This window comes from Semicossyphus pulcher, unplaced genomic scaffold (assembly GCF_022749685.1).
Source record: "Semicossyphus pulcher isolate SPU_LCO1_2020_fin unplaced genomic scaffold, fSemPul1.0.p SCAF_18, whole genome shotgun sequence".
Taxonomy (NCBI): domain Eukaryota; kingdom Metazoa; phylum Chordata; class Actinopteri; order Labriformes; family Labridae; genus Semicossyphus; species Semicossyphus pulcher.
In genome coordinates this window covers 20863498-20887617 of record NW_027211691.1, presented here as the reverse complement: position 1 = coordinate 20887617, position 24120 = coordinate 20863498, and the positions used below count along the sequence as shown (strand labels likewise).

The window sequence follows — 24120 nt, the reverse complement described above, 5'->3', positions numbered from 1 at the left end:
TGAAGGCTCTTTCAAGCCGACAATTCGAATATTTTTTTGGCACCCGACTTGGCTTGACAGACTGGGTTGACAGATATTTTATGCAAAAAATGTTTGGCTCATTTGTTAGATTTCATGGGGTATTATCCACTTTATTTATATAGCACGATTTTAACAAACACAAGGTATTATGTTGTAATCGTTACTTTGAGACAGCGTAGAGTAACCTAGTTTACTTCTGGATGATAAAACACAACATATTACCTTTGTATCGTACATTTACTTTCCATATGACAACGTTAAAGCACATGAACACATCGAATTCGGAAGAACAACTTCCCAATCAGCGAACTCCGAGCATCCAAGGAGCACTTGAACGCAATTTAAATTCCTCGTTATGAGACGTCATCAACTGACGCCTGGTTACTGTTTTCCGGTTCCGTTTCCAATATATAACCTGTCCCAATGCATGCTGCTGGGGAACATGGCGGGTCCGTGGTGGAGACAGTGCAGGAGGTGGACTAAAAACTGTACGAGCACGAGTTTATTTGAAACACTTTGGCAATGTAATGCCAGGTCTATGTCCGTCTCCGCGTCCTCTCTGGGCCGGACAACCTTGAGCTCCGGGCCCGGGAACGAGGTGAGTCTTGCGGCGGTTTTGCAGCAGGACACCGGCAGGGGAGTCCTGTCAAATCCAGGAAGGTCATACACACCCGAGAGCTGTCAGCAGCCCCTTCTGTAGGGTTGTCGTTTCCTGCTAAGGGGAAATATTTCTTAACATTTCCTGGCAATGTAACTGCCGTGTCTATTTTGCAAGAGTTTCTCGCATTTTGTAAGAATTTCTCAAATGAATGGCGACTTGTTGCAGGGGGTGTTGGCTTGTTTAGAGTTATCAGTCATAAAGGTCAAGACCTGCTCCTGACCTTACAGGGGCAATTACACTAAGCTCAGTGCTTTACTCGGCAGGCTGTCCACCTAAGTCTAACCAATGTCCCCATTCATTTAGATATATTTACACCTACTACATTCATTCATTCATTCATTCATTTACTATTACTTAGCTCGCGGCTGTTACTCTGGATTTCCATAACCAAAAAGTTAAACTCACAAATTCTACAATTGTTTTTTTTAAACTTCAACATTTCATCATCACATGACGACTGTAGCCTTAATGTAAAAATAATGAGGTCCCTTAAACACCCTCACCACCCTATAATAGTTTAATGTAGTAACCAAAATCAGGATATATTTGTATTAGTTATATATAACTAGATAACTGTGCAGTTATTCTGTCTGTACATTATTTTGACCAACATGATGTTCTATATGTTGTTGGAGGTCATTTTCAAAGTTTTTAATTATGGAGAGACATGGCCTTAAAGTAGTCTAAATTCTTTCTTTTTTTTCTTACTTTTTAGGGGCGACCATTAAATCTACCAACACAAACAAACCTGAAATCTTTAAACTTTACCTCAGCTATCATCAGGTGAGTCTTCTGTACTGTTCACTAATCATCCGTATTTAAATTATGTATTAATTTGCTTCTTATTTTCATGAGTAACTGTTTAGTGTATTGAAAATGACATAAAATTGAAATATACTTATCCCAGATATTGTCTTTAGGTGCTTCTTTTGTCCAACCAACAGAACACAACCCCAAAGCTCTTCATTTACCAGCATGCATCACTACTTTTGCTAATATTTTCCAACCCTTTTTGCCAATTTTGATACCGATATATGCGGCATGTTTTTTTCCGCCTCATTGCGGAGAACATCAAGTCTCTGTAGTGGAATTGATATCATGCCTTCTGTTATTGTTGTGGCTCACTGGCAGATTCTTGAGATGGGTCATTACATTTGTAGTGTTGAATGAATGAGATTTGGCCCCTTTTGTGTGATTGATGCTGAGCACAACCTTGCTGTCCGTTTCGGAAACTTCAAAAAACTGCCATACCGCAGACATCTTGCACCCTTCTTCACGCTTGATGTCAATCTTTTTTAGAGAATTATCGAGCATTTAGGCATAATTATAGCGTTGTTTTATTGGCGGAAAATATCGGCAGACATATCTGGAGATACCGATAACGTTCCAATAATATCGTGCATCCCTACTTATAATTAAGAAGCTCAAACAAACATTTTATTTTCACATGTCAGCTTGAATGACTACTTTACTACGCAAATAACTGTAGCTCTACTTTGCACTGTTATTCTTGTACCACCAGACACCTTTTTAGCACACCTTTAATATAGCAGTTTTGTTTAAATGCCAAGCCATGCAATTTTGACATAATAACATTACATTTATGTAGTATTATTTTTCGATGGACCCCAGGAGGACTAACTGTAAATAACTAAACAAGAAATAATATTAACCTTTTGAATATGTTTTGACCTGACTCTGGTTTTAGCAAAACAATGGGTGCCATTTTTTTTTTACATTTAACTTGTAATTTAATTGTATTTCACAGCTTCTGTTTTTCTTTCTGTACAGACACAAATCACGGCTGCTGGATCCCAAACTACAATCCTGCTGCTGCAGACAAATACACAGTGATGCAAAGCTGAAAGACCCTTTCACATTAGCACAGAAGGATTTAAAAAGTTTATACGATGACATCAGAAAGGTAAAAATACAACGCAGAGAGTGTGTACTTGCTATGTTTAAATGCATAAGAAATATTTGTTATTTCAGTCAATACTGGAAAAGCGATCGATCCAGACGGCATAGAGTCTATTGGGAGCCTTTTTCTTATTGCTTGGATTTGACCTTGAAGCTGCAGGGATCAGTCAGTAACATACAGCGGGGGAGCAATCAAAAACAATATAAGTTAAACTGAACAGAGAAATATTACTGTCACATGTTGTCTGGTAGATGTTTCTCGATGATGACTGAAATAAAAGATGCACATTGTATAACTCTTCCTCACAGGAGCTGTTTGTATCCAAAGACGAGCTGAAGTATCTATGCGACTACTACTTCGATGGCAAAGGCAAAGCAATCCGACCAATGATAGTCGTCCTGATGGCTCGGGCGCTCAACATCCACAGCAACAGAGCCGGGTAAATCACGATCACTCCGGAGCGACCTTCATATTCCAACAAAATATTGTTTGCTGGTACTGCTCACACGACGTGACCTTTGATAGGGATGAAAGTGCACCACACCCTGTGATAACTCTTAAATAGTTTTATGAAGCATTACACCGGCTCACTTCCTGTTCACTGTGGTTCATCCCTGTCCTCTGTAGAGATTTGCTCCCGGGGCAGAGGGCCATAGCTATGATCTCAGAAATGATCCACACTGCCAGCCTGGTGCACGATGACGTCATCGACGGGTCGGATAAGCGACGAGGGAAGAGAACCATCAATGAAATGTGGGGTGAAAGGAAGGTGAGGGAAACAGAAGTTGTCCTTTTCTCCTAACCTGTATTAAGGATATACATTTAACTTGTTTCTCTCCTTCAGGCTATCTTAGTCGGAGATTTCATCCTCTCGGCTGCCTCCATGGCCTTGGCTCGTATTGGTAACATCACAGTGGTAAAGGTGTTGTCCCAGGTGATAGAGGACCTGGTGCGAGGTACAGTACTCAAGTTGTTTGTCATTTTGCCATGCCCATAATAAGTCGCAAAATTCACACTTTTTGCTCACCCCACGAGTTACTAGCTTCAGATTTTCATTTATTTCCTTTATCTGTTGATTGTGCTTCCAGGTGAGTTCATGCAGCTCGGTTCCAAAGAGAACGAGAACGAGAGATTCAAACACTACCTCGAGAAAACGTTCAAGAAGACGGCGAGTCTTATTGCAAACAGTTGTAAAGCAGTATGTACGTTCTGTCTCCACACAAATATCGCAGAGTTGGAGGAAAGCCTCGGTTTTCACAGCCAATGTTTTTTTGTTGACTGTTTCCTCTCTTTCATTGAAGGTTTCCATTCTAGTAAACTCTGATCCTGAAGTCCACGAAATAGCGTACCAGTACGGGAAGAACGTTGGCATCGCGTTTCAGGTAACTGGTGACACTTTTGACCTTAAGTTACACTCACAGCTGTTCTGAAATGCAGGGATTTGTCAGTTAACTTTAAATGTGTGTATTCTTCTGTCCGGCAGCTGGTGGACGATGTCTTAGACTTCACATCAGGAGCCAATCAGCTGGGGAAGCCCTCGGCAGCAGATCTCAAACTGGGCTTGGCCACTGGGCCGGTCCTGTTTGCTTGTCAACAGGTGAGAACAAAACACAAACTGGGGCGCTGGTTAAAGGGCCAGTTTGCCTATTTTCAGCCTCAGTCCTATCGTGCTATTATGGGGAGCTAATGCCATTATGGTAGGAAAAAAAATGCAGTTTCGCTCTGTGACATTGGAGGACGCTGTCCGTTTCTGCGTTGGGCCCTGGAAAACCTCCGCCAGACTACGTAAAACTTGTCATCTGACGGAGGCCAGGGAGCTCGCTAAACTACACTTCCTCAATCTAGGACGCCGCCTCCGATGTCATGTATTGTTCAAAATCGTCAGGTTTGAAATGTAGACTGCAGACCTGAAGATGTTTTAGACGATCCACCGGTATATTCTCGTCGTTTTTCAGATTCTGTACCGCTCTGAGCCGTTGCCTGCAGTGAAACGGTAGTATTTCACTCCAGCGTCTCTCGCTGGATCGTTCCTTTCAGAGGGAGGGGCGCAATGCACGCTGGGTGTTGTAGGAATGTAGAATGGGCGAAACCATGAGCTCTTTGTACAACTTTCTCCGCAACTATGGCGCCAATTTCAAATATCATTGCTTCTATTGATTACAGAGGACACCAGCTTTGACTGACAGTGGCTTTTTCCAGGGGCGATTTGCTCCTTTAAGCTCAGTTGGTAGAGCAGGTGACCCATTTACAGAAGCTACAGTCCTTGACGCACTGATCACAGGTTCGACTCCCAAATTGTGATCATTTGGTGCATGTCATCCCCCACTCTCTCCTCCACAAACAACAACATGCACACTGCATTACTGTTTCTTTCTGTGTCCTGTCGGTCTTAACCTCAGTGTCTTTGTTTTTAGTTCCCTGAGCTCCATTCGATGATCATGAGACGCTTCAGCTCTAAAGGAGATGTAGATCGAGCCTGGCAGTACGTCCTTCAGGTACGAGAATATACACATTGTAAACTAGATTAAAAAGAAACAAAGGGACATTGTTAATATCCTTTCATTAGTTGTTCCTGTTTATCAATGAATTTTATCTCATCGGTGAAAAGAAACAAGAAGGAAAACAGGGTTTATTAAGATTAGATTCTGTTTCTTTTGTTTCCTTCTTTGGTAATAACGTGCATAAGGTTAGACTACATTTTTTTTGTTGTAAGACAAAATCTCCTTAAACAGTCTGACAACTAAATTCTTCTTCTTCCGTTTTAGAGCGACGGCGTGCAGCAGACCAACTACCTGGCCCAGCGCTACTGCCAAGAAGCCATCCGGCAGATCAGCATGCTGAGGCCGTCGGCAGAGAGGGACGCCCTCATCAGGCTCACTGAGATGGTGCTCACCAGAGACAAGTGAACCTCCGTCGCCGAGCTTCACGTCAGGCAGCTACCTACCTGTGGGGGGGGGGAAAGCAACTCACTCTGAACTCACCCCCTCCCCTCCTCTCTCCCCCACGTCAGTGCAGGCCAGGCTCGGACACAAACAGAGAGAGCAGTGATAGGCGGTTGGTTCGGGTGGACTCCTGTAGCTGGTTTTAGTGCCAAGCAATCCGATTAATTAAAATCAAGGGATCAAAACAGCACGCAGGGTTCTTTCTGAACAGGTATCTGCTCTCTCAACCACTCCAAAACATACACAAGAGGCTGAGTTGCTCAGTAATGATATTATATATGAACACATGCGGTTTTTAATGCAAATCCACTGGATGCAGACTTGAATATCTGACTGGTATCAACAGTTATTTGCTAAAGGAAATATATAAATGTATTACATTAACGGTTAAGGTTGAAAACTGCACCCCAACTCTTCGGTGCATACAGCACTGTACCTGCAACAGCCTCCGAAGACTCTAAACCAGCCGACTGTGACTGAAACGTTTGTTACCGCTGGTGCTGAGCTGCGGAGATGTCGCAAAAATAATCAGATGCAGTAAAGGTGGAAAGAGTCATAGGGGTGTTTGTTTGGATCCGTGTCATCCGTCCACACCTCCGAGGCCAAACAGTCACCTGTCTTTATGACTCGTGGAGTGAGGTTGCTTCTGTAATGCAAAGTGTCCTGTAACAACCACGGCCTTAACATCTGCAAAGACTGTGTGCTCAATAAATCTATTGTTTTTTTTATTTAACCCAAGTGTTTGCACCTCTTTGAATTCTCTCCAAGTGACCACACATGCTTTCATGTTGTACATAGAATTGTTTATTATAAAAAGACTGTACATTAATCTTTCAATCAACATATTATATGTACAAATGAAGGGCAGACAGGGATAGATTTCAGTATTTCTACCCGTGAAATAGAGCTGGAACACGTCTTTTTTGAAATTGGAAATATGGGCAAAATATCAAGGCATTAGCTGCAGAGTCCTGAAATGGAAGTAAAAATTAGGTCATGTTAGATGTAGGGCCAACAGAAAAATACAATGCTATACAGATGATTCCCAGACCTGAGTGAGACCTAGTGCTGATTTAACTCGAGTTAAAATATGTACACCTGTGCAGCCCAGAGGATTTCACGATCAGAGCGTTCGACATTGTGATCGTCACTGACGCTCGCTGAAGACTGAGGAGGTATTAGAGTTGTTTGTTGGTCTGCATTACATCTGAATTGTAACAACGTGGCAGTGTCAGGCACGACAACTTCCAGGCTTGATCGATGCACACCACCAGCTGTTTACCGGCGCCCGATACTGCCAATAGATCCTACAGGTTTAACGTGGATTAGAATAAAGTTAATAACAGTGATGTGACATGTTTTCAAACGCTGGATAATAAGCTAAAATGGAATGTGTTCTCGTGCTTCAAACAGATCGTAAAGTGGTAATCTCGAAGATCTCAGTTTCGTTCTCTTTGGCGGCACCTAAGCTGTAATGTCCAGACAGTGTTGCATGTGTGACGTCCACGGGTGGCTCCGGTTGGCTGACGGTTTCCCCTTTTGACTGTTCTTTTTCTTTGGATTTTCACTTATTTTCAAAGTTGTATCTGTAGTCATCCATCTTTTCTTGAGCCCTTTATACACTGCAGTTCCGCCTCAGCGCTGTAACGAAGCTCTGGCGTCATGCAGCCTTTGCCATTTTACATCGGACCAAACAACGCCGACGTAAAGCCGCCCCAGTGCGCGTGTTGTTACATAGTGTTCTGGTGTTGAGGAAGCAAAACGTGCGTGAGGTGTAAACAAACAGCGCATGCTTCAAATACACACACGGCGCTTTTCTGCCATGCCGGCTCGGCAGGTTACACAGACGCTGTTTTTCCTCTGTTACTACCTCCGATGCCGGCTCAGAGGCGGAACGACTTCGCCCCACCACTCTGCCTCCGTGCGTTTTACATAGAAGACAGAGGCGTAATGATCCTGCCTCGAACTGACAGTGTAAAAGGGGCTTCTGTTTGTTCAGCTATAGTGGATTACCGTTTACCGGAAAAGCAGCCGCTTAGCTCCGCCTACTCTCTCTGGCAGACCAACCACTGCTGGCTGATGGAAAACGCGTCACTAACTGGGCGCCGCTTGTGATTTTTTCCGCTGAAGTCGCCACAGACACCCAGTCTGTAATACTGCAAATACAAAGGCTTTCATCAGTGGGCCATAGGCTCAATCACCATTGTGTTACCTCATTCAACAGACATTTATTGAAATGAAAATCTTCGAGATTATCACTTTAACAAAGTAAACTCCATTTCATTTTCAAAGATGCAAAACAAATGCATTCAGAGGGTGAGATCATGGGAAAGCTGGAAATTCACTTCAGAGTCTAAAAAGTTCAGTGATTTCAACAGAGTAACAAAAATTAAAAAATAATACATTTACAACATAATGGAAGCATAATGGCAATAAACTTAAGATTACATTATCTCTTAATAAATTGCATGCTTTTGACGCCAAGATTTTCAGGAGTAATTATTCGTCTTTGAAATACAATTTACAGACTTAAATTTCACCGACCGGCCACCTGCGTTTCTCTTTTAGAACGCCCGATGGAGTCGAGGAGGGCACCACTAATAAACTATCATAATCGACATTCACTGAATTCACATTACATAAACCCGAGAGGCTGCAGCTCACGTTATTTACAACTGACGGTACAAACACTTCGACTGAAGGTGCTCACATGATGTTGTATTTGTTCCATCAAACCTAAAATCTTCGTCCAGGCGAGATGAAGTCCTTCAGCTGTTTGACCGTCGTCTTTGAGTTCGACCGCCGTGAGCACGTGCAGACGATTCCTTAGAAACTTTATTTTTTTTTTTTACATATTCCATAAATGTCCCCCACCCGCCCATATAACACCAAAATAAACTAAATAGATATTACTTTTCATTTTATTTGCAATCAGTAAGGGAGAGAACATTCTGTCATATCAAAAGGGGGATCATACAGTTATGTCTATGCGTCTCAGATGAGTGGAGATTGCTGCGGTCAGTCTGTCACTGGATTATGATACGACTGAATAAATAGACCGTACTGTTACTGCCAGGTCGCTTCAGTCGGCGTAGTGCATGATGGACTCCACGTAGTTGCCCGGGAAGAGGCCGGTGGTGCCGTTGCAGACGCCCTCGAACCAGCCGTCGTCGTTCTTCTTGATGACGTAAATGATGGCGCCCTCCATGAAGCTCAGCTCGTCGTCCTTGTCTTTGCTGTAGTCGTAGATGGCCACCACTGAAAACAGGGAGGGAGAGGTTAGATTTAAAGATGAGAAGCGAACGATATGTAGCTTTTTTTTTTGCTTTTATTTGTTGCTATAAAGTAAAAGTAGGTTCCACAGTGTAATAACTAAAGGATAAAGACAATGTCTGCGTTTCGTTTGGTTCCTGTAAAGCCTCACTTCTGTCTGCAACTGGGAAAAGGAAGGCTCAAATTATGGCTCAACATCAACAAGAATGACAAGGCGTCACAGAAGTTACCGATGGAGCATAGCATCATGCCGGAAAGGGGCGGGGATTAGCCTGTCGACCCGGTTTCAGATCTAATCTGTTCTTTGCAGAGGTAGGTGTAAGGCTTTGGGTGAAACAGAAGGCGATCTGTAGTGTAGTAAAATAGTACAGTTGACCTAACCCAAGATCAAGTCATGTCAGAGTGTGCAGAGACAAGACCAAGGCTTTGATGGATGTGGACGACTCAAGACCAATGACTGTATAAAAAGATGGACGATGCGTCTCCATCTGCTCTCATTGTATTAAATTGATGCCAAAACAGCCCCTGTGACAGGCGCTGCCATCTTGCGATGGTGACGTCATTTGGAGCCAGAGTTGCGCAGTAGAGATTGGAGGCCGCTGTAGGCACTTCCGCTAACCAAAACACACACTTAACTTACTGAAAAAAACCCAGCAAGGATCCCGCACGTCAGAGTGTTTAACAGCAGAACAGCTTCTTGTGTTGGTCTGAGGTTAATGTTCACAGATATGTAAACTTCAATGACTGATTGTTTTAGCTACGTCTCCTCTCGCCGTTCCTTCTCTATTCTGCTAATCTGGAACAGATCGGCTGCAGGAGCCGGATTTGTCAACAGAGCTGTCAATCATCCTTTTGACAGCAACAAATAACTAATTAAAACTAAACTTGTCAGAAAAATGAACACTTGGACGTAAATCAGCATGATAAGAACTAACTATAATGACAGAAACCATGTTTGAGAAACATTTATTTGGCGTATATATAGTTTGACTCATGTCCCATCTGTTAACATGGAGGAGGCGGGCGTTATGACCTACACAGCAGCCAGTCAGCAGGGGGCGATAGAGAGGGTTTGGCTTCACTTTAAGGGAGCTGTCATGTCGTCCATCTTTTTATACAGTCTGTGGTATAGACCAAAACCAAAGATCCATGTTTTCATTCCTCTCACATCTCTTTGATCACCATATTTAGTGGGCTATAGATTACCTCTTTACAAGTGCACAATGAAATAAGAAAGGAGCCAAGGAATTGCTTCCATTTGAGCAGGATTCTGTCTCAATGCTGGTTTTAAAAAGAAGACTGAACACACAGTCGTGCCAACAATAACACCACCTGGAAACCGCTTTAAACGCATCCCAAATCTGCTGAGCTTTGAGCAAACCTTTCTCCACGTAGTTCTTGGGCGCCCACTGCGGGTCTCCGTCAGCGTAGGGGTCGTTGTACTGCACAACGGCAGCGTCCTCCTCCTCGTAATCAACCGGAGGGGGCGGCGGTGGGGGAGGAGAGTCGTCGAACATTGGCAAGTCATCCGGAGGCGGCGGGGGAGGAGGAGTGGGAGTATCTGCAACTGTTGAGCAGACACATGAAGTTATTTTAAGATAATTCTTGTCGGGTTTAAAAGGTCAACGTGAGCCTGGTGCTGGAGAGGACGGCGGCTGATTCATGCAGAAGTATGATAGGACATGCAGAAGGGTGTGTATGGAACGTATCTGAATAGTAAGCGGGCTGCATTACTGTTAGAATTTGTCATGCATCACTTAATAGGATGATATACTGAACGTTTAAGCCTCTTAGGTGGTTTGTGCTCCTGCTGTGACTCTGAAACTACTCAGACATGCACATATAGAGAAAAGGGAACTGCACAGGATCTGTGAACACTTCAACGGCCCTCCTGTTACATGCTGAATCATGCTAATTAAATCGGTTTGTACAACACAGACTATAGTAAAGGGAGGGAGACTGATTGCTTTAATTAACATATTTTTTCAACACTATAATTACCGTAAAGTATGTTTTAAATGTCCACCACAAACAACTTAAGTTCTTTCTGTCAGGAAATAAACTTCTTTTATTGTAAAGTTTGACCGTAGTGCAGCTTCAAGAACAGCAGGGGGCAGCAAAGAGTCCAGTCCCACCTTCAGCAGGGCGGTTTTGCAGAGACATTTGGCACCTACATATCATCTCACAACTCAGCTTATCAGTGGCTGAGCTTCTGATAAAATCACCTGTGTGAGAACTTATCATGGCTCATAACTAACACGAAAGAAAGAAACAGTAAAAGCTTCTTTATCTCGTCCAATACTCTGTTGATTAATCTTTTGATTAATCAATTAGTTTATGGTCCTAAAAATGTCAGAAAATAGGGGAAAATGTTGTTTCCCAAAGCCATAGATGCCTCATGTATTGCTGTTTAAAAACACTGGACACAATGTGTGTTGTTTGTCCCAGAGATATTCAGTTTACTGCAAGAGAAGAGAAAAGACACCTGGAAATCGTCCCATTAAGAAGATTTGATTGGTTTTAAAGTGATAATCTCAAAGATTTTCATTTAAGTCACTGTCTGTCATCGAATGAGGTAACACAATGGTGATTGAGCCTATGGCCCACTGATGAAAGCCTTTACATTTGCAGTATTACAGACTGGGTGTATCATGTGGCGCCCAGTTAGTGACGTGTTTTCCATCAGCCAGCAGTGGTTGGTCTGCCAGAGAGGGTAGGCGGAGCTAAGCGGCTGCTTTTCCCAGTCTCTGCAAGTGTTGCAAGTAAACAGTAATCTACTATGGCTGAATGAACAAAGAAAAGATGGATGACTACAGATACAGCTTCAACAATAAGTGAAAATCGGGCACCGGTTTAGCTCAGTGGTTAAATCGGCAGCCATATACAGAGGCTACAGTCCTCGATGCGGTGGCCCCAGGTTCAACTCCTGCCCTCGGCCCTTTGCTCAATAAAGGCATGAAAGGCCAAAAAAATTATCTTAAAAAAAAAATATATATATATAAGTGAAAATCCAAAGAAAAAGAAACAAACTCGACGCTCAGATGAAGCAAACAGTCTGAAAAGAAAAGCGACCGTCAGCGAGGAAAATCAAGAGTTACAACTGGAGCCAACCGTGGACGTCACACAGGCAACACTGTCTGGATATCTGGGAAGTGTGCTCCTGCAATTACCGTTTATCACCACAGTTGGCGCCCAAGAGAACAAAACTGAGATTACCACTTTAAAAAGAAAGTAATTAGCAGCTCTGTTTAAAGGCTTAAGGCTTATTTATCTCTTCCAATACTCAGTTTATGAATCCTTTGATCAATCAGTTAGCTGATTGATTGAAAATGTTGTTTCTCAAAGCCATTGATGAAATTTGAATGTGTATTGTTTTGTCCAAAAGACATTCAGGTTACTGATATTCACCATAATTAGTTTTTTTTCTACTCAACCCAAAATAATCCATGATCAAAGTAGTTAGGGATCAATTCTTTGCGGCTCTTCTTTGCATCGTAACCTTATTTCTTCAAAGAATCAGTCACAAAACTCTGTTGAAAGTAGTTTGAAAGCTTAAGGACTAAATGTGCCTCTAAACAGCACATAAAGCTACTTAAAAAGTTACATAAACTGTGACTACTGAGACACATTATGGGATGGTTCAGCCAGTGTTGCAAGAGCTTGGTATAAAATGTTCTCAACAGACAGGGGAGAACAGGATGAACAAGCACAATGCATGCTGGGTGTTCTGGAAATAGGGAATAGTACGTCTTAGCCTCTTCACTTACTGCTCTCCTGCATCCTGGCCACAAAGCCAGTCAGAGGTATCTGTGGAGTCAGCTGGGGCATGGGGGGAGGAGGAGGAGCGATAGACACTGAAAGCCGGCAGAGAGGAGACAAGAAAGGGAAGAGAGGAGGAAGAGAGTGACAGGGAAACAAACAAAAAAAACAGAAAGCCCATCAGTCACCAAGAATGAACAGAAGACATCTCAAGCAAACACCACACTGACAGAGAGTGCACACTGCAAGAACTGTGAGCGTCTACACGTCTTTGAGAGCAGGACAGAGAGAAACGCTGAGTCAAATCAATTCATCTGTTGACTATAAATAAACTATAGAAATCTCCGATTGCATTTTTAAGCAAATATGATCAATAATCAACAGATTAATTCATCCGACTGTGTGCAGCAGCAGGGTCTCCACAGATCCGACACAAAGCTGAAAAGTTGAGTGACGTCCGTGAGTGTGATGAGATTTCACATCGAATCAGGGGATCACCGAGGCCAAAGGGATAAACGGGCGGATTATGTCTGATTTCTGTCAATCGGACGGTTCCCACTCTCTGCTCTGATAGAAGCGAGGACTTCTGGCGGCCACAGGGGGGCACTGTTTGCCCTAAATGTCAACCCCAACAAGCCCGAGGGACTCCCTTCAGTCCTGTTTCAGTTTGCACAGAGCACTTTGAATTCCAACTTCACCCTGATGATTTGAGCACTTTTACTGATCATGTTACGGCTGTATGTTTGTCCCTTTCTCCCTTCTGTTGTGTCTCCCCAGCTCTTCCTCTGTGACTGCTCAGCAGGCTGCACCTGGTCTTAAACGCTTTAAAAACCCCAGTCATGACATCTGAAGAGAGAGGCTTCTGGAGTGCTGTGGTTCTGCCTCTCAGCCGGGATTTTGTGTTGTTTTGGTTGATTTGCAGTTGATGTTCTGGTTGTTTGATTGTCCTTAAATTAATCCCATGTATTTGAGTGTTTTAAGGTGTTTCACATGGTTATTTTTGCTCAGATTGTGGATAGTTGTAGCCCCACAGGGCCACCTCAGTGTGGGGCGCAACAATCACTATGGGAAAACTTGTTTAGCGTCATGTTTAAGTAACCGCACATAATAATCGTCTTATGCAGACGAGGCGCGGAGTAATGGAACCACATTTACACCTGGTATCAATATGCATCTGTGTGTCGACGATGTTTTTGCCAGGCGTTAAATGCACCCCAGACACATCGTGATCGGAATGTGATGTTCCACATCTGGAGGCGGTCTTGCTCACAATGTGATCTGATCTCGGCCAGGTGTAAATGCGATCCACATTGTGAGCACATTCTTGGTGTGAGAATATCCTCTAAGTGAGTTTAAAGATGAACAAAGTCTGGTTCTATCTGCTAGCTCAAGCAGAAGCTTCCCGTGAAAATGTCACCCGTGCATGGCATTGCTAATGTTGGCTTGGATGTGTCATGTTTGTGGACAAGTCAAGTAGCCCAGCCCAACCCATTTGCATAATGAGATCCAAACACTTGGATAACAGCTGTGTGCCAATCCAGGGGCTGCAGCCGTCGAAAGAGGCGGTCTACGGAGACTGAGTCATTCGTGGCCTGCGCAGACCGTTAAAGCCGAACTAAAATGAGATGGTCTGGTCTATGGTGGATTTCCAGTTTGCGTCACCAAACGCTGCTCCTGTTGCCTAGCAACAGGTAGCAAGCAGACTAACTAGCGAGCATAACTAACATTACCTATTATTATTTTAATGATAATTTGTTTTAAGCGCCCTTTAGTTTTTTTAAAACATGTGCAATGCTAGCTATTCATTGAAGTTGAAACCAAAAACTTTTACATTTAACTTTATTCTTCGGCTGCAGTTAATATCTTGGGCCTCGAAGGATGCACCTGATGGACCCTTCGAGGCCCGGGAAAAGGAGGACGCAGTTGTCGGCCGCATCTGAAGGAGCCTTCGAAATGGGACAGCCTTCAATGCGCCGCTGTGACACAATCTGCTTTCAAAGGCTGCAGCCCCTGGATCGGATGGATTGACACAGATAACGTTTGTTTATATTAGCTGTAAATGAAATGGTAACTGGATTGGATGTCCCGACTATTTATGCAGGTAGTTATCACGTGTAAAAGCAGGTGGAAATGGGAAGTAGATTTTAGTCTTTTAAAGCCCGTAGAGACGTTGCTTATTTAACTAGAAGTTTTATTTTTAAGGCTCATTTAACTATTTGATATAATTTTTTTTCCAACATTGTGTTGATATTTATCTCCTTTCAAATCCTGATGATTTTATGACTATCTGTTCTGTTTCTGCCTTTGTGAAGCAATTTGTAACTTGGAGTTTCATTATAATAGGATATTAAATTGATTCATTAGACAGTGATACACAGTATTTGCTGAAGTCTGTAACAATATAATTTAGTTATTATTATTCAAATACTTTGAGACAAAACCAAACGGTCATGTAACAAAATCGGATCATAACAGAATTTCTAAATGAAGTTGTTTGATGAAGATGAGGATATGGATCAATGTTTTTGACTCTGCATCGATAATATCGGATTGTTTGTCCCTGAATAGAAACACTGATTAAGATCATGGATCGTTAAACCCCTAATCACACACCTGATGAACAGTGAAATACATTTTGTTTTTAGCTTCTGACCACCTTTTAAGTGAAGTCCAAAACTTTGACCATGCACTGCTAGCAGATATCGATTGTCCGTATTGTTTCGGCTGTATAACACACGAATGAGACATTCTGCATCGATACTAAAGACGTCCTATAGTTCAATAAAAAGCCTCAACCTGCACTTTCAGACTCAGGGAAAGTCAATAACTCTGACAAGAAGCCAAACTTGACCTTCAGGAAGGAGTGACTCACTCATGGCTACAAAGGTTAGCTGGCTTTAGTTTGTGACAGTGCAGGAAAAAAGTGAAGTTTTGTGCCCTCAGTGACAATTCAGGATCATTAAAAACGGGCTGCGACTGGAGACAGAAGGGCCTTACTTGAGTTCTGGCCGTAGCCAGGAGTGCCTCCATTAATATGAGGCTGCTGTTGCTGCTGTTGTTGTTGCTGCTGCTGCTGCTGCTGCTGCTGCTGTTGTTGCTGTTGCTGCTGCTGCTGCTGCTGTAGTTGTTGCTGCTGCTGCAAGGAGAACTGGGAAGTGACCGAAGGCGCCCGGCGGTAGGTGCCCGTGGCCGAAATCATAGAGACAGAGGAGTTGGAGGGGTTGTGCCGCGAAATCTGCCGCGAGATGGTTCCAAACTGGGACATTGGAGCGGGGCCCAGCCCAGGCCCAGGGGCCACCACTAGAAGCACCGAAAGACAGGGGAGGAAGAGAGGAAGGATAGGCAGAACCAGATAGGGAAGGGGGGGTTAGGAAAGGGAAAGAAGGGGGAAAAAAATGAATCATCAAGATTGTAAAAGATGATGAGAGCTTTTAAATACAGATTAGCGCCCCACACCTTATGAAGAGACAATTAATAACAAATCAGAGGAAGCAGGTGAGCTAGGGAAGCAATGTGGATTGTTAATGGATGATTTCATGAGGGTAAAATGAAACACAAGTGTCCCAAAAGGTTGTCTGAATAAATCCTGCACCTAAGGGTTCTTTAGAAACGTAGCAAAGACAAACTGAAGGAAAGGATTTAGAGAGCAAAGAGAGGACAGCAGCAACAGAACAGACTGATCCTTCTTGTTTCAACAGAACTGGCAGTGAAATATCTTCTTCACACATCTTTCGAAGATTGGATTAGAGGTGTCTTTTTGAGCAATCTCACGGAGATATCTTTGAATGACAGCATCAAACGACATCAAATACGCTTAATTCCCAAGGTTGTAAATGCAACATGTGTGTGTGAAAGACAAAAACGGGAGGTAGAGAAGGGTTAAAAAGAGTATTTCCTGTTCCAATTTCTCGATAACACCCTGTCTCTGAGGAGAGGCCCTGCTCTCAGATAGGGATGGGTGGAACCAGAGGAAGTTGAGCTTCAGAGGAACACAGGAGCAAACAAACTTCTCTGTATTTTCACCGGCAGAAGTAATTATAGCTGAAAGTGTGCATTGATGTTCACAGGATGAAATGTGCATGGTTAAAGGGTTGATAATTGCAGTCAATCAGATATACAAACATACACACATAGTACTTGATGGGAATCATACAGCTGGGTGCTTCTAAGCCTCAATCAAAGCCTGTATCAATCAGAGAGTCAGAGTCAATACCCCCTGTTAATTAAAGCTACATGAGGCCAAATTGAATGTGTGCAGCACTGAAATGGCTGTTCAAATGTGTTGGGACTTCAGCTGTGAGTTTTAGATGTCCCACTGAGTGTTGGCTCACTACCAGCGACATTAACTGGGACCTGGAGAATTCATAAAACCACAAGCTCTTAATTTCATAGTCAGAACTAGATTCAGAGTAAAGATTTGCCTCATTAAAACTTTTATTTAGCCTTTTTATTCTAGTTAGACTTTAGTTATGTTTAAACTTGTTAGGACACACACGTAGCGCACCCCATCAGAAGAAATCAACCACGATAACAGGAAGTTCTGATGCCCTATTAGCTGTAACATTATACTTCCAATATCACAGTTTTAAGAGGGCAAAATAAAAAGAAATTAAACTGAAGTGAAAATGCTTTGAATCACGTCTATTTTTGCATATAAACCTAAATATAACAAGGCTGTATTTACAAAGTTAGTAGCAGGCCTATTAAGTTAGAAAGAGAGGGAAATATTCGAACAGGCTAACGCTAACGCTAATGCTAACCTAACCTATGTTATTTGGTCATTTAGCTCATTTAATTTCACTAGCATGTACTGTATATTTGTCTAATGGGATATAAAAAGTTTATATTGCTTTAACAAAGTGTTTTGATAATAACAGGTCACATACGTCGACAATATTCTATCAATTATTTTACTCCTAAATCTGAACACGTCATGTATTAGACTTAGACTTAGACTCAACTTTATTGATCCCTTTGGGATGACTCCCTCTGGGAAATTCAGTCTCCAGCAGCTTATACAGTACAATACAATAGGAAAGAATCAGCACACAGAGGGTAAAAAATAAAGATCAAAATATATATATCTATCGATATATATATATATATATAAAAAAAGTACAAAATTAGATAACACACTGGAGAGGCAGCCGTCTCCCACAGCGCTCAACTACTACTCTGAGCTAGCAAGCTAACGATAGCTTTGTCACTGTTAAGTTAGCTAAGCAGTACTTTTTAATGTTGTATGTTCATTTAATGAGTATGATTTCTACCTATAGTACAAAATATTAAAGAAAATAGGGATAATCAAACCTTTTGTGGTCTAAGGAGCCTTAAATATAAACTCTTTAGATAACTAAAACGAAGAAAGCAGCTGCATCCATTACTGAAGTTTTAGGAAAGCTCTGTCAGATTCAGAACTTACTAACGCTAACCTTACCTATGTTATTTTGTCATTTAGCTCATTTAATTTCACTAGCATGTGCTGTATATTTGTGTCATATGATATAAAAAGTTTATATTGCTTTAACAAAGTTTTTTGATAATAACAGGTCACATATGTCGACAATATTCTATTAATTATTTTACTCCTAAATCTGAACATGTCATGTATTAGCAAGCTAACGGTAGCTTTGTCACTGTTAAGTTAGCTAAGCAGTACTTGGATACAGACGTTACTACATGTAAATAATTTGTAGTAACTAATTTTTAATGGTGAAAAAATGAAAATAACTGTATTAAAATAGTGGTTCATTTCCACTTAGCAAACACTAAGCTAACACGAACTACTACTACAACTTGGCTAAGCTAAACATAAGCTAAATTGGATCCTCTGTGTCACAGTCCCAGTTATGATTTAAGCTAGATTTAAGGAACATTTTGCCTCATGCTGCTTTAACCACAATAACCTTTCTGGTAAAAAGTAACTCCATCAACTTACCTGTGTACAAGAAGTCTCACTGTCCTAGAGTTTAATTAATGTTCCATTCATGTATAAAAAATTCTCCCCATATTCTGTAGGGCTTTACTTTTATTCATGATAGCACATGAGATTGGATATGTTTCTGGTTACGCAGCCGCTAGAGGCTGAATTTAAATCAACAAATTTGGAGATTCTGCAGGCAGTTATTAACTTCAGCCAGGCCTCAGGAGATATGAGACTTCTTTTATATCCTGTCATAATAAATCAGTGAAGATAGAAGAACCACCACCACCACCACCACCACATCTGGAGATTGAGAGTAATGTTACTGAACTAAATAGAAAGCCAGACACCGTCTCTGTCCCAAGCAGAGTCAAATATACAGTCTGTTCACACTGCAAGCAAGACGATAAGTAATTTACTGCAGAGCTGAACAACCAGGAAATCTGGCTGATGTGTCGAAGGTTAAAAATAAAAAATTCCTCCATTCGTATAATGTTGTATGTTCATTTAATGAGTATGATTTCTACCTATAGTGCAAAATATTAAAGAAAATATGGATAATCAAGCCTTTTGTGGTCTAAGGAGCCTTAAATATAAACTCTATAGATAACTAAAACGAAGGAAGCAGCTGCATCCATTACTGAAGTTTTAGGAAAGCTCTGTCAGATTCAGAACTTACGATGAGTTTTTTAATCAAGCTTTTTTTACACAGCAATTTAGAGCAATTTATAAAACAAAATGTATTTATAATGTGACAAAATTTGCATGATTAAACAGAAATAAGACTCCTACTTGCAGTGTGCACAAACAGACAGACACCCATCCAACACACACACAACACCCTGGTTTAATGAATCTCCACCATTAGAAAATCACGGCCGATTTTCCTGATTATCCAGCGTCCCAGCAGGAGCGGCCTCAGAAGTCGAGGAGTCTCACCTATGGGTGGCGGTGGTGGTGCTGGGGGTGCAAACCCAGCCATGGGAGGAGGTGGTGGTGGTGCTGGGGGGGCAAACCCAGCCATGGGAGGAGGTGGTGGTGGTGCTGGCGGGGCAAACCCGGCCATGGGAGGAGGTGGTGGAGGAGGGGGTGGGGGAGGCGGAGGGGCTCCCGGGGGAGCAGACATGGGCGGGACTGAAAGGAGTATTTACATTAGTGACCGAGTCCGTCTCCTGCACCTCTTCCCTGTTACATAACATCACATCTCTTTACTCAAGAACCCTTCAGGCCCGGAGGAGCACTTCGACTTTGTCAAGGCGGTGCACGGCTCCGCACACACTTGGACACACTTCTTTGTGGTACGAATTGAGTGTTTCCATGGCGACCGGCTCGCACGGAGAGAGCTGTGGTTAGTTCTGTGCTGCCTCGCTTGATCCTGGCGCTGAGGTAAAAAAGCTGCTACATGAACCTAAAATATCTCATTCAGCTCGAATCGTTTGCAAAAGTTAAAACCCAGAATTATGTAAGGCTTGTGTACGGCGTGATGCAGCGCTATGTGCAGCATGTGTGTGGTGTTATGTGGGCCTTACTGTGGCACTATAAAGCAGCGGGCCTTTGCACAGCTTGGCCTATTTACACAGTTGGATAGAGAATCAGCTGTGCTTAGAACACAATGGGCCGCCATAATCCCTGTCTGGTAAACATAGGCTTTGTGTAGCGAAGTCTCACTATGTGCAAAAAGCATGTTACATTTACATCTTGCATATAATGCCTGTTTTTGTGATACACGTGTGTATTATATTGTTGCTTTGCAGCTTTCTTTTAGGTCACTTTATGCACATAGACACAGATGTGCACTTTGGACTTAAAGGCAAGTAGCACTGTAGTGCGTCTTAGTTTGTACAGTAGTGTTATGCAGCAGTTAATCTAGATAATGTTTGCATTGCCTGTAAATGTTTGAAGAGTGAAAGCTTATGTCATACAGGTCAAACAGACCAAACTTCTGCGTGTAAAATCAGATTTTTCAGAATATTAAAAGCAGAGATTTGAGCTTTTTTTGATATTCAAGTGTTCACATCAGGACGATAACATCTTTAACCAGTGTTTGAAGCATGGGAAAGGGAAAAAAACTCTCCAAAACCATCCCTAATGAAATTCTTAGGTGGGTCAGCAGCTCTTTGAGGAAGGTTATTATTGCCGGCTTAACAAAACGCCTGAAGCCGGCTGAAAACAATCCTTCCCTTATTTATTATGAGCAAGAAGAAACGGGCCTGTGGTAACCGTCGCTGCATGATGTGCAAGCTACAAAAGCTCACCTGGTCCAGAGTTGGGGATGGAGGGTGTAGGCACGGCGATGGGAATGCCAATACCGCTGCTGCCGCTGTTCTCCCTGCTGCTGCTCCCCCCGCTGCTTCCACTGAGGGAGGAGAGAAAGAGGACAACGTTTTATTCAGGGCAACCTGCTCAGAGTGCACAGCAGGTAATACTGCAGATACACTGACTCTGCAGCTAATGTTCTATTTAGAATAATAAGACTGCAAAACCTCATATGGCCTTTGAGAGTTACTCAATGTTACTGTTCATATTCTCTCATGCTGATTCTTCCGACTATTGTCTGGTGGAGCTGCAGAGAGACACACCCAGGTGAGCAAGACATGAGTCACTCCGTCAGGCTCGGTGTAACGGATTGAGACAGAGTTGAATGGGATAGTTGTGATTTAGTTTTATGCAAACCACCTTAAAGTATCTTCCTTTGTAGCCTCTGCTTGCACCAAAACAGAGATTAGTTGATATTAGAATGGGGCTGAAGCTCGTGATTCACATGCTGTTAATGTAGTCGGTCAATGTTAACACTGCTGATACGATTAGTAGATTGGTCAATCAACAGAAAAAAGGCTGAAATGAACATGTTCATATACAACTCCTGAAAAAATTAAGAGACCACTCTAAATGTTCCTTCAGTCAGCATCTCTCGTTACATGTCATGGTCAGCATGAAAACCTCCTGAATGTGATCAAGAGGAAGATGCCACCAAACAGCAATGTGAAAGACTTCCAAGATGCATGACAGCTGTAACTAAACACCAGGTTATTCCACCAAATACTGATTTTGATTTAAAATGTTAGTATAATGTTTAAAAATGAACATGAACTTGTTTTCTTTGCATTATTCGAGGTCTGAAAAACATCTTTTTTGCATCTTGCATCTGGTTTTCTTAACTAGTCATCATCTCCTGCAAATAAAAGCTGTAAATGAGAATATTTGATTAAAGTAGTGAGAAATGTAACAATAAAATAAAAGTTAATTTTAAACAAACACAAACCTATAAATTGAAGAATCAGAGAAAAACTTTTTTTGCAGTGGTCTCTTAATGTTTTCCACAGCTGTATGTTAATCAATTTAATTTGTAATGCTGTTAAACATATATAACTCTAAGCAAATGTTAAACCTATTCCAAGATGCAAAGTTCATACATTTCAAATGTTACATATCTGAAAATCAAATGTTTGTACACCGTTTTAATTAAAAAAACAAAAAAACAACCATTAAACTTTGTATTTTTATTCCTTGAATGTGTTTTTCCAACATGAGATAGAGAGATTTTTGATTGGTCAATTCATCAGTAAAATGTTTTATCAAGAGTCAAATATTTACTAATCAATAAAATATTGAATATCTTTGGGATTATTGCAAAAACTAGTAACATTTATGCTCTCAAAACAACCTAAAATAAAAGCTGAACTAAAAAGGAAATCAAGTGTTAGCTAAATCTCTGATCAACATAAACACCAAGTTAACGAGATGAATGTTTAAAAACATAACTGTCATCACGTGATACAGTTATTTATATATATTATTTGACAGTTCTAGTTAAGTGACATAATAAACTATAATAAATACTTTAAACTTGGCCATTATTTCTACTCATAACTATTACATGATATTGCACTTCTGAGAACGAACCCACCCCTCTCATTCTATCACCACAGCCGAGCCCGGCCTCTGAGCATGTAGGACATGTGAATGCAGTATGTATGTCAGCTCTGCAGTGGCCTGTATAAGCGCTGTTTCACCCTGTGTTCGACCCCGGGGCTTGTCGCTCACTCAATGCCCTGACCGACTAAATCCCCCTCCTCCCTTTCACTCTCGCTCTCTCAGCCCCCTCTCGCCCCACCTCTCCCCTCTCTGCCTCTTTCATCCAACTGATCCTTCTCCCACCTCTCACCCTTAACCATCCCTCGACCTCTTCCTCTCATCCCCTCATCGCCCGGGAAGTGATTCGACTCCCCTCACCCCTCACCCACAGCCTCCTCTGATTCCTTCCATCCCTCTGAACCTCTGCTCGCTCCCACCTCCCCCCACATCTCTTTATCCCCTCTCCCCCCCTCTCTGATCCATGTCAGTCGAGCCCTGGGGCATCCAGCAGGGGTTACCCCTCTGACGGATGTTGGTGGCGGTGGGAGCTGAGTGTCTGTGGGGATAAAGACTAAACAATATCATGTCATCTTTCTTTTGAAGTGAACGCTTTCTTCACTCCCCCATTTGCATCTTCTGGATTGATCCATCCTAATCCCTCTATAACTTACCCCTTCCTCCTCTAACCCACTTATCTCTTTCTCTTTTGTTTCCGAACGCTCACTGTGAAATAAAAGCTCCATCTCCCCACCTCGCTCTTTCAGCCTCTACTCGACACAGCGAGGTGTTTTTAAATCAACTGTGTGTGAAGCACAAAGCTAAGAAAAGTTCCAGCTCACTTGCTCACAGCTGACAAAAATCCCCTGAGCTGATAAAAAAAAAAAAGAAGAGGACTCTGTTCTCAGTGAAAGGAGCGAACACTAAAAACAATATGTAAAAAGTATTTGCTCAGGCACTGTGACACGATTCTGCGGGAAAAATAGACTAACAAAGTCGCCGTGAGCGAATCCAAGATGAGAAAGATTGAGCCTCTTGCTTACAAAGACTGGAAACTGTTATTGAGGTTTGAGATGTGCATAAATAACCTGAAGGGCGCGAACAGCAGGGGGTGAATAAAAGGAGCTGCTGTAATCTGGCATAATAATCTACTGCAGCCTGGTTTCAGCTCAGGGCTCCGCTTTGAGTCAATCTTAGAGACGCTCGACTAAAACTACATTATCAGACCTCCCCATATTATTACTAAACAGATTTCCCTGCACTCATCGTGTCACTACTTCATGACTCCTCGCTGTGGCGCTTATGGGTAACGTTATCGGAAATTAATTAATTAAAAGGTGACTGACAGGCAGGTAAACAGGAAGCTACTTTACATCTTACTGCTGCTAAATAGCTACTTACTCGAATATAAAACCCAATATTTATCGGGTAAATACAGTATATATTTAATATCTACAGCTCTGCTTCACTGCTGCATATTTAAAACCCTCATTTAAGTCTTAAAGGTCAAAAACATGCAGCAGTCTGATGTGCAAAGTTCCTCAAAATAATAGAGGAAATAAAACTAAGTATAAATAGTTATTTCCTGTTGATTTCTCGCTGAACAACACAGGACTATAAAAAGATGCAGCTGTGATTAAAATATGTTTTCACTTTCAGACGGGACATAATGATTAAAAAAAGAATGTTTCACGTAAACAGTCTAATTTTTAAACAGCTTATGTTACGTTTATTTGTGTGGTGCTTGGTTCAGACTAAGCTTGAGAGC

General features: G+C 42.0%; 2 protein-coding genes across 9 annotated transcripts in view; one reads left to right on the top strand and one right to left on the bottom strand.

The window, feature by feature from the left end:
• The first annotated feature begins 463 nt into the window (after positions 1 to 463).
• pdss1 (prenyl (decaprenyl) diphosphate synthase, subunit 1) lies at positions 464 to 6278 on the top strand. Its single transcript, XM_069667564.1, has 11 exons — positions 464 to 619; positions 1398 to 1465; positions 2474 to 2606; positions 2912 to 3042; positions 3231 to 3372; positions 3448 to 3559; positions 3692 to 3801; positions 3905 to 3985; positions 4087 to 4200; positions 5018 to 5098; positions 5369 to 6278. Exons 1-11 carry the CDS (start codon positions 464 to 466, stop codon positions 5507 to 5509), a joined length of 1269 nt encoding a protein of 422 aa, XP_069523665.1. The 3' UTR covers positions 5510 to 6278.
• Positions 6279 to 6354: 76 nt separating this feature from the next.
• Positions 6355 to 24120, bottom strand: part of abi1a (abl-interactor 1a) — a 62817-nt gene continuing 45051 nt past the window's right edge. For 2 of the 8 annotated variants that reach the window (XM_069667283.1, XM_069667284.1), the window contains 5 exons: positions 20756 to 20856; positions 15575 to 15877; positions 12586 to 12672; positions 10200 to 10385; positions 6356 to 8803 (listed from right to left, as the gene is read on the bottom strand). In XM_069667283.1, the coding sequence (XP_069523384.1) occupies positions 8628 to 8803; positions 10200 to 10385; positions 12586 to 12672; positions 15575 to 15877; positions 20756 to 20856 (853 nt within the window). In that variant the 3' untranslated portion in view covers positions 6356 to 8627. Of the gene's footprint in view, positions 8804 to 10199; positions 10386 to 12585; positions 12673 to 15574; positions 15905 to 19439; positions 19635 to 20755; positions 20857 to 24120 lie in introns of all 8 variants that reach the window. The other 6 variants (XM_069667285.1, XM_069667286.1, XM_069667288.1 and 3 more) reach the window with 6 other exon arrangements.

Coding starts and splice junctions, on each gene's coding strand:
- pdss1 (XM_069667564.1), top strand. CDS start 464: ATGGCGGGTCCGTGGTGGAGACAGTGCAGGAGGTGGACTAAAAACTGT. Junction 3,802..3,904: donor TTGCAAACAGTTGTAAAGCA/GTATGTACGTTC, acceptor CTTTCATTGAAG/GTTTCCATTCTAGTAAACTC. Junction 3,986..4,086: donor ACGTTGGCATCGCGTTTCAG/GTAACTGGTGAC, acceptor TCTGTCCGGCAG/CTGGTGGACGATGTCTTAGA.